The 10,442-nt window shown below is 43.9% G+C and overlaps 2 protein-coding genes across 2 annotated transcripts in view; one reads left to right on the top strand and one right to left on the bottom strand.

The window, feature by feature from the left end:
• Positions 1–3,051, top strand: part of ilf2 (interleukin enhancer binding factor 2) — a 6,649-nt gene extending 3,598 nt beyond the window's left edge. The window contains exons 6-14 of the mRNA XM_013910479.1: positions 394–477; positions 725–841; positions 958–1,036; positions 1,130–1,217; positions 1,343–1,404; positions 1,483–1,597; positions 1,757–1,847; positions 2,562–2,720; positions 2,869–3,051. Coding sequence (XP_013765933.1) covers positions 394–477; positions 725–841; positions 958–1,036; positions 1,130–1,217; positions 1,343–1,404; positions 1,483–1,597; positions 1,757–1,847; positions 2,562–2,713 — 788 coding nt within the window. The 3' untranslated portion in view covers positions 2,714–2,720; positions 2,869–3,051. The remainder of the gene's footprint in view (positions 1–393; positions 478–724; positions 842–957; positions 1,037–1,129; positions 1,218–1,342; positions 1,405–1,482; positions 1,598–1,756; positions 1,848–2,561; positions 2,721–2,868) is intronic.
• A 1,368-nt stretch (positions 3,052–4,419) lies between these two features.
• On the bottom strand, positions 4,420–7,466 carry pex11b (peroxisomal biogenesis factor 11 beta). The gene is made up of 4 exons (XM_005720912.1): positions 7,194–7,466; positions 6,794–6,906; positions 6,512–6,713; positions 4,420–5,362 (listed from the first exon to the last, which is right to left on the bottom strand). Exons 1-4 carry the CDS (start codon positions 7,247–7,249, stop codon positions 4,969–4,971), a joined length of 765 nt encoding a protein of 254 aa, XP_005720969.1. The 5' UTR covers positions 7,250–7,466; the 3' UTR covers positions 4,420–4,968.
• Positions 7,467–10,442: the final 2,976 nt, after the last annotated feature.

Genomic DNA, 10,442 nt, shown 5'->3' with positions numbered 1-10,442 from the left:
ACCTTCACAGACATCACTTCTAAGCCTTTTTAAGTCTGTACGTTGTGCTGCTTCTTGTCACTTGGATAATTTGGCAACTTGTTTGCCGTTATTAAAGAATCTATGGTGATAAAGTCTCATCTGTTTATTTTAAATCCATAAAAACAAATGCACCAGGTTTCAGTCTTGGTTTTGAGCCACATGTAGTTGGGCTGTAACCAGATGTATGTGACCGTCCTCAGTTTGAGCAGGTGTTACTTTCTGAGCCATCCATCAGTGTGATGTTGCTCATAGAGACAACCTGAAAGGCGGGGCTTCTAAAACCTTTGTCTCGGTCGCTATTTCATATAAACCCTGTTGGCACTGTTTGCTGTTGTGTGGGTTGTTCTTGCCCCCTTTGTGTCGCGCTCTGAGGGTCATTGTTCTTTACAGTGGAGGCTGTGGCTGCCCTCGGCAACAAAGTAGTGGAGACGCTTCGCACACAAGACCCTACTGAAGGTAAACAGACGTGTGGTGTTTGAATAGCTGCGTTTGTGGGCGAGTCCTGCTCTGACCGTGTCATGTCCTAAATGTTCAGAGTTTTCATTCAAATTTGATTTAGTAAATGTTTCTTTTTCAGGATAAAAACATTTGGTTTAGTCATTTGACTTGTTGGCTGTGACACTGACCAGAGCTTATAACCAAGTGCTTCTCAGCCTTGCAGCTGTAAAACGTGCCTGACACAGTGTTTGACTCCTCCTCTCAGTGCTGTCCATGTTGACCAATGAGACTGGCTTCGAGATCAGTTCAGCTGATGCTACAGTGAAGATCCTCATCACCACGGTCCCTCCTAACCTGCGCAAACTGGACCCCGAGCTGCACTGTGAGACTTTTTACCTGGTCTGGAGACACAAATGTGCACAGTGGGCCAGTCTTGGTACAAACGTGTAGCGCTGTGGTTGTTTAAAAAAAATGAGTGTCTTTTGTTTGTCTCCTCAGTGGACATCAAGGTGCTGCAGAGTGCCCTCGCTGCCATCCGTCACGCTCGCTGGTTTGAGGAGAACGCCTCTCAGTCAACGTGAGGAAAAGTCGTATTTTACCTGGTCTGCTTTCACAGTAACAATACAAATAAGCTCACTGGAGCTTGGTTTGTTTCACGTCTGATCTTTAGAGTCAAAGTATTGATCCGCCTGCTGAAAGACTTGAGGCTGCGTTTCCCTGGATTCGAACCCCTGACGCCCTGGATCCTCGATCTGCTGGTAAGTTCCATAAATGATGTCCTGAGTGAATAAATAATCCACGTCCACAACGCTGACTTCCTTATTTATTGGAAGGACGTTAAACGTTGGTTTGTTCCATAAAGCAGTGAGTATTCCCTCTCTAGGGCCACTCTGCAGTGATGAACAACCCCTCCAGGCAGCCTCTGTCTCTGAACGTGGCCTACAGGTCAGTCGTCACTCTGCTCAGATTGCACTCTGTTTTGTAGTCTGTGTGGAAGAAATGTTTCTGTTGTTGTTCTTGAAGGCGCTGCCTGCAGATGCTGGCTGCTGGTCTCTTTCTGCCTGGCTCTGTGGGCATCACTGACCCCTGTGAAAGTGGAAACTTCAGAGTGCACACAGTCATGACTCTAGAACAGCAGGTAGATCTGCTCAGTGCTTTTTATTGCTGCAGGTCACGTTTCTTATTTGTGCCAAGCTTAATCCTGTCTGTGGAACTGGAAACATGTTTATGTCGCACTCAACACAATACAGAATATTCAGCTCTGAGCGAGGATGTGACTGCAGGTGTGTTTGTGCAGGACATGGTGTGCTTCACCGCTCAGACTCTGGTGAGGGTGCTGTCTCACGGAGGCTACAGGAAGATCCTCGGTCTGGAGGGCGATGCCAGCTGTAAGATGACATCATTGTTCTCTGTACCTTAACATGTAGTTTATGGGCTAAATGAACAAACGCCTGATTTCTCAGTTTAAATTGCACACGTTACAGCTGAGCTGTCTCTAGGACACACTGCAAATGCACACATCGTGTGTCAGGACATGAAGGAGTCACCTTCATCTAACATCTGTGAACAGCTGTGTAAATAGCCCAGAAACACAATGAAACAGTGCCTGGTAGTTTATTGAATCTAATTTAAAACAAGTGCAGGTTTATTTTAATAAGTGTGCATTTCAGCATGAAAGGTGAAGGAGCCAGGCAAAGAGAAGTGTTCTGGGACAATCCCAGTTTAGAATGAGCACTTTTACCCTCGTGACTGGGTGCAGTCACTGTGTACACACTGACACGGGACTCAAAGAGTGTAAAGTTTGTTTTTCTTACACATCTACACTGTGAAAGGCTGCTCAGGTATTGGGAAGACTGGGCGCTGTGGACAACAATATGATGACTCGAGGACAAGGCAGTCTAGGACTTGAAATTTCCACCGTAGGAACAGCCGCTAAAACTCTTGCTATGTTTGAATTTCAGTGACCTCAACCGTAAGGTCAGGGTCAGAGGTCAAGTTTTCAGAAAATCACTCAGGATCTACTCGGGCTGAACAGCAGCATCTCATGCTGAGCTGTGATTGATCAATTGTACCTGCTGTAAAATAATATTGTGTTTCTGCAGACCTAGCAACAGAGATGTCGACATGGGACGGCGTGATCGTGACTCCCTCAGAGAAAGCCTACGAGAAACCTCCGGAGAGGAAGGAGGAGGAAGACGAAGCTTTGGAGGAAGGAGGGGACGGAGAGGACGAGAGCATGGAGACACAGGAGTGACGAAGAGGTTCGAGCATCACCAACATCCACTGCATTGCAGGATGAATGCTCAGTTGCATGTATCTTAAAGAGCTGAGTCTTCTCATCACATGGCTAAAATGTTCATCGCTGTGTTCGTTCTGACAAACACGACCTCGCTCTGTTTTCTTCCACAGTGAACGTGGGTAATTTATCGTCCCTTCAGCCTGACCACTCTGAAAGACCAGCAGCAGAGTTCGTACGACAGTCACTGGTCCCCTCGTGTCCCTGATTTCTTTTTCTTTTTTTTATAAATGGTAATGTTGGTTTTGTTTGTACTTCCTTTTTGTAACAGTTGACATAAACTTATTTCTAGTTTTGCTGAGTCTTCTGTGTCCTTTGCAAAGATGAAGGTGAACTGGGAAGAGTTAACACGCAGGTCTGGTCACATGTCTCACTCATTACAGTTAAACTTGTAGGAGGTGAAATCTATGCAAAACATTTGTGTTCACACTCTGTGGGTAAAATAAGTACTGAACACATCACCGATGTTCCTAAAGGTGCTGTGACATAAAATTCACACCAGATGTCAGGAACAACCCATCCAATCAAACCATAAATGATGTGTAATAATGACACGGGGAAAACACTGAACATGGTCACTGAACTGTATTTAATACATATACAAAAGCCTTTGTTGGTGATGACTGCTGGTACTTTCGGGTCAGCTGATTGGCCATGCTTTACTTTCCTTCTGTGAAACCAGCTGAGCGGTTTGAGACGTCAGTTTCATCTTCATCATCCTGATAGATGGCAGCAATTTTTGTCTCTGTAAATGTTTCCATCCTTCCTTCAGTGCAGGGAGCTGAACAGCCCCACATCCTGATGCTCCCACCTCCAGGCTTCACTGCTGGTTCAGTGTTTTTGGGGTGATATGCAGCGCCTTTCAAACGTGTGCAGTACGGCATCCAAAGAGTTCAGTTTTGGTCTCATTTAATCAGACAATATCCTCCCAGTATTTCACAGGTGTGTCTAAATGTTGTTCAGCAAACTTTAAACAGTGAGCATTACTTGTTTTCTGCTGATTCCAGGTCTTCCTGTAGCTCTCCTCAGCTCCTCGACTACCTTTCTGATAATTCATCTCACTCTGAAAGCTTGCGGCACACTTTATTGTGGAATTTCCACTTCCAGATTATGGCCCAACAGTGCTCACAAGAACTGTCAGTAGTTTGGAAATTCTTCTGTAACCAAGGCCGTCGAAATGTTTTGCAACAATAAGGTTGCGAGCTCCGTCGTTTCACCCATCATCAGATGTTTCTTGTGTGACACGTTGGTAATGAGACATTTCTAGGCCGACCAGCCTGACTCATTTCTGCTGGTGTCATGACTGTCCTGCCTTTTTGCACCTCCCTTTCTTCATGTGTTCAATACTTTTTACCCCGTTTCATTTCTGGACATCTGTAGTTAATTTCTTTGCATGTGTGGATTGGATGTGTTGTTACTGGTGACGTCGTGTCAACAGCACCTATAAATATATTTACTTATAAAACTGATGTGTTCAACACACATCTGACACAACTTTCATCAGCATGAGAAGACTCATTCTTGATGTTGGTCTGACTTTGCACAAACACTGTGAATAGTTCATGTGGAATCTTAACCCTGGTTACAGATGCAATGGATCCAGATCCATGTTGTACGAAACTGGATGTAGTGTTGTTACACTTTACTGTAGTGATTCAGACAAATCAAATTCCTTTGGATTTATTTCTCCAGTAGTTAAGTCACTTAGTAGTTCAAAAACAGAATATCTAAAACAAACTTGCTGGGAGCAGGCGGTAAAATCACATGATGTAAAAACTTTAAACACAGAGGGCAGAAATCACACGTTCTGTGATATCAACAGACAGTACTGCCTTGATTACACTCTGTTACAGACACGGTCATAGACAGCTGGAGATGTGATGGTTATGTGCAGAACGGCAGCAACTAGCATGGTTTACTTCACATGAGGGAAGCGAGGGCTTTAAAGCAGCAATGTGATCTAAGGCCAAACAACCGTGTTCATGCAGGTCTGAAGTAATATGTGAAACTGGTTTAGCATTTTAGAAACTCCTCAGCTTTTCTGTAGCAAGAGATTTGAAGGAACTCGATCACACAGCATGGTGGCAGTACTACGGCTCCTGCAGTCAGGACTGCTTTGTGTAGAATCGGGGGAAATACATTTTGTTAACCCGAGTAGATTTTTCTCAATCCTTACTAGTCCTCAAATGAATATCTCCTCCAAGTCTTACAATTTATGGCTTGAGCTTGAGCCAGGGGTGAACCATGGTGAGGATGGACAGGACGGACGAGGCCAGGCCACAAGCCCCGACAAAGCCTGGACCTGTAGGGTAAATCCCCAACCGGTCCAGTGGGATGAAGACATCACAACTGTTCTTCACCAGGTCCAACAGCAGTGGCGGGTTGCTGTACAGCACAGTCCCCACCAGATGAAGCTGTCTGTAGAGCCAGCCAAAACCCATGGCTTGTGTGGCAGGTGAGGAGGAAGAGGGAAGGTGGTCAGGTGGCAGAGGAATGCTGGGGGAGGAAGGCTGTTTGCTGGTTGTGGAACGTGCTTCGCGCTCCATGAGGAGATGGAGCTCGTAGGCATCTCGGGTCAGGTTCAGGATCAAAGCAAAGAGGTAGTACCTGCAGGTTTAACCACACAGTTTAACTCAATTTTAAATTTCAGTTACCTGAAATCAATCACTAGAAGATAACTGTGATTCCTTTGTGACCCTGATATGAAGATAACTGCAACCACACTTCAAATCAGGCTTTGAGTGCATGTCATACAAACTCAAAGCCCTGTGGGTAACTGCTGGAAGTGGACACAGGTGAGTTAAATACCATGACTTAATTTCCCACACAAAGGCATCACACCAGCTCTGGTTTAAAGCTCCGCATGTCCTCTGAAACAGGTTCGTTACCACTAGCAGTAAACAGACTTGAACCTTTTTATTATGAGCGCTTAAAGTACTTTCAAATTAAAAGCCTCAGTGACACTTTCACAGAGGAATGTCTGGTGTATTCTTACACACTCGAGTGCCATGTTAGACATGTGGACTGAAGGAGCTGCAAACCGAAACCTGAGTCTAACAACAAGTTACTTAGCCCTCATAATTGGAAGCACTCGATTAACTGGATTAAAATGGTAAATGGCCTGTATTTATATAGCGCTTTACTAGTCCCTAAGGACCCCAAAGCGCTTTACATATCCAGTCATCCACCCAGTCACACACACATTCACACACTGGTGATGGCAGCTACAGTGTAGCCACAGCCACCCTGGGGCGCACTGACAGATTAAGCCCACTGCTTCTCATTAACAGGTTCATCCTGCGCTACTTTGTATCTGTTGTCTGCTTACATGACAGGTTGTCAGGTCACTATGTTGCGGCTGTAGGGTTGTGCAGTCGCTCTGTCCAATGGCTTGACTTACTCTGTAACCTCGGTGAGGCTGCCATAACTGCACACTTCACCACACAGTTCTGATTAGTATCTCTTGAAAAAGGTTTTCCAGAAAGCTGAACAGGGACAGCTGTAAGGGACCAGAGGCTCACTGGGGAGGCAGCTCAGTTCGGCTGTATTTATACAGCGCCCAATCACACCAACAGTTGCCCCAGTGTGCTTTATAGTGTAAAGACCCTATAATAATACAACATAATGTTGCTAATGAACGACATGGAGGATTTTTAGGCCCTCAATGCGATCAGTAGATGTACATATAGTTTGATCTGTGGAGCAACATGGCACTGTTTACACAACCAGTCCTGCATGTATTTCTTCCTCACACACCTGAAAGATCTCTGACTCCACTTGTGCTGGTCGAGTTTGGAGATGAGACCGGTTTTTCCCGCCCACAGCACATTGTCGCAGGCAAAGTACATGGCTCTGTTAAGGTGACTGATGGTCAGGCACAGCCGCAGCACGCTGTCAGAGAGGTGTATGGCCCTTTTGGCGGCCTCCAGGGCCTCCACGGAGTTGCCCAGGCGTAGCACTGTGGAAGAACCAACACCAGTCCCACTTAAGCTTTGGTACGTGGAAACGACTCAGACTCGCTCTGGCTGTTTTACTCACACTTTCTTGTCAGACTCATGTGTGCCTCCAGCTGACTGACAGTTCTGCGGATCTCAGCTGCTTCGTCATTTTGCAGAGTGGATCCGAGCAGCGCGCAAGCATACTGTGCAGCCCTGTGAACGCACAACGCACAGTCATTATCAACAGACGTCACCAGGACGGAAAGCAGTGCGCTTAACAAACTCAACTACTCTGTGCAGCTGCAGCTGGCATCTTAAGGCCGCTTGATTTGAAACCAGCGCAGGAAGAGCTGCTCCTACTGAGCAGATAAAAGTTCCGCTTCAAACACGGAACTCAGTCTGCAACATCCAGCCGACGGTTTTATCACATTAGCAGAAATGAACAAGCTCGACGAACCCCGCGTCTCAACCAGCAAAGTGCCAAACGTCAGTAACGTCACCTGAAAACTCTCTCCTTGGCTTGGCTCTGGGCATTAAAGCGAACCCAAGAGTCCATGTTGGCTCGCGGCTCGTATCCGCTGCTCGGCTAGCTGTCAAACTGCTAACTTAGCTTTAAATGCTTTAGTGCGGTTGTTTGTTTTAATGCCAGAAGAGCTCCTCCGTTTTTAGCTCTGCTTTCTACGCTTAACTGTCCGAGTAGAAAACAAGAGGGTCAATCCAGCGCTTCTAATTCTTCTTCTTAGTGATGTGTCGGTGGCGAACGAAACGGCTCTTAGAGCCGATTCTTTGACATGAACGACGCGAGCCGACTAATTATCGCGAGCCGTGTTTTTTTTTTTTTTTTCTTTCTCTCACCCTCTCTCTCGCACTTTTTCTGCTTTGCGCTGAGCAGAGGGGGAGGGCCGGTAGTTACACTCACAGTAGCAAAGGAACAGAGCGGGAAAGAGAGCCAGGGACAACAACGTCACATTAGAAAGGTATAGTAATCATCCACAACTATTTTACGATTTAGAAAGTTTATTCATGCAGGTCTATATGACAGAGAATGTGCATGTTCTTTTTGTTTTCATGTTTCAATTTATATTTAATTGTGTTGTGGTTTGCAGTGTTTTGTGTTGTTTCACTTTAAATTTGTTTAAAAGGAAAAAGCTGAACATTTAAATATTTAAAAGTTGAAATGTGAATAGTTGGTTTTTGTATTATATGATTTATTTATTACATTTTATGTGGAGTGAATAAATAAAAGTATATTTACGGTACCCTAGAGACAAAGCACATACAAATCCCGAAGCACGTACAAATCCCGAAGCACGTACAAATCCCGAAGCACGTACAAATCCCGAAGCACGTACAAATCCCGAAGCACCAAAAACTCCAAAACATGTACAAAACACAACGGCAGTGCTCCAGAATGCTAGGCGCAGTGTTGAGCTTTTGTTACCTCGTGGCTACACAAGCCAGCAAGTACCAACGACCGGATTTGGTGTGATCTAGGTAGCTCTGTTTTGGAAGTTCACTTAATGCTAGAAATGTGTTATGAAGTTTGTACGTGCTTTGGAATTTGTACATGCTTTTTGGAGTGCTTTGTGTCAAGGGGCCACCGCATATATTTATATATAAACATATATAAATAAAACAACTTTTTTAAAAAAATAGTAATTCCTTTTGTGCATAATGTTATATTATTATTAATAATAAATGAATTAAAGCAACAAAACAACCTGAAGACCCGGCTCTTTTTAGTGAGTCGAGCCGAAAGATCCGATTCTCTAAAAAGATCCGGAAATCCCATCACTACTTCTTCTTCGGTTGAGCTGCTGCTCGGCAAAGCAGCTGACCCGCTGGCGCCCCCTGTGGACCGGAGTTTGAAACCGGCGCTGTAGAGCCTGTTTTCTTCGAAAAATAAGTGACCTTTCGGTAAACTTCATTTGTTTTATCTTCATGGATGTTTCCCACATTCCAGAAACACGTGCTGATTTTATTATTATTATTATTATTATTATTATTATTATCTTCTTTTTTTTTTACATGTTCTTATCTGTGCTTATCTTAGGGGCTTTCAACAGTGGCGGAGCAGTGGGTTATTATTTGTGTAGATAAAATAACAACGAAGCATATACTATACAAATGTAGCACAGTTTAAAGACTATTGTACTGTATTGCTACATATATGCAATAGATAAAAGACAAAGCTTAAGTAGAACAAATGTGTTTATATGTGAAAAAACAGAAATGTGTTCTACATTATTATTAGATAAATCTAAACTAGTTAATCTCATAAAAAACAGATTACAATAAATAAAGTTTAATGTGCTCTTAAATTTAGATTATCTTAAAGAAAGAAAGGATTATTTTGCAAGAAGAACACATTTTAATTAATTAATGATTTATTGTTTTTATTTTTAATAATTATTAATATGGGCAGCACGGTGGCACGGTGGTTAGCACTGTTGCCGCACAGCAAGAAGGTCCTGAGTTCAATTCCACCATCAGGCCGGGGTCTTTCTGTGTGGAGTTTGCATGTTCTCCCCGTGTTTGCGTGGGTTCCCTCCGGGTACTCCGGCTTCCTCCCACCGTCCAAAGACATGCAGCTTGTGGGGATAGGTTAATTGGATAATCCAAATTGCCACTAGGTGTGAATGTGCGAGTGAATGTGAGTGCGAATGGTTGTCTGTCCCTGTGTGTTGGCCCTGCGACAGACTGGCGACCTGTCCAGGGTGTACCCCGCCTTTCGCCCTATGACAGCTGGGATAGGCTCCAGCGCCCCCCGCGACCCTGAAAAGGATAAGAGGAAGCGAATGGATGGATGGATGGAATTATTAATATATTAAAGACTGAGTTTTTTCCTTTACCAAATATTTATATAGTGCATTTTTATAGCTGTGGTTCCTCTACAACAACTGGAGGAAGAACCTGAGACACAACCTGCGGCAAACAGAGGCCCAAAACGCTGCACAGAACAACAAGAATGACTTTACAGGTGAACTAACCAACAATCATCAGCAACTTTGACCAACATTTCCAAATGGAGTTTGCTGAACAAACAACACCCAGAAAAAGACAAAGAGATAAAATAGTTTGTTGGTTTTTTTGCTCAAATGAAACATTTTTACAAAAAGACACTTTTATTACTTGCAGCTCATTAAAGTCTGTATCTGCAACATATTTTTTTGTAGCAGACCCACAAACCCTTTGTTAATCCTCATGTTGTGTTCATTTCCTGGTTAAACAAGTTTGTGTTCCGGGTCAAAAAGACTCATCATCGTGTTTTGGAGAGAATGAAGCGACTCACTGAACCAGAGCAAGAAGAGCAGAGTCGCATAATGATCATAACTACAGCTCACCCCCTGAACTGGACATGTGTGCATCATCTCCAGAAGACCTGTCCAAAGAGGTCGAGGATTTAAGGAAGCATAAACAGGGATTATGTTATCTGGCTCCGACCTCTGTCCACATCAGTTCAGTTATATAGCTTCTGATAAATATGTACCCAGTGTATTTTTCATGTTCATGCTTTGGTATTTAAAAATATCTTAACGTTACAGATGAAATATAGAAACAAATATTTTAATCAGATTATCTGAATGTAGCCAAGCATCTGAGACACTTTTCCTCTGATCGTGCTGATCGCACATCTGTATCAGTGTTTGTTCTTTGCACAAGGTAGTCTTCCTGTGCCCACACACAGTCACGCCACTGCATGAGCAGTTGTCGTTGCACTGTCCAGGAGCATGAATTGCTCTTCTTTA

This window comes from Pundamilia nyererei, unplaced genomic scaffold, assembly GCF_000239375.1.
Source record: "Pundamilia nyererei isolate P.nyererei 1_Seehausen unplaced genomic scaffold, PunNye1.0 scaffold00003, whole genome shotgun sequence".
Classification (NCBI taxonomy): Eukaryota; Metazoa; Chordata; class Actinopteri; order Cichliformes; family Cichlidae; genus Pundamilia; species Pundamilia nyererei.
Note: the sequence above shows the minus strand (reverse complement) of the source record. Positions and strands in the feature narration are given on the sequence as shown.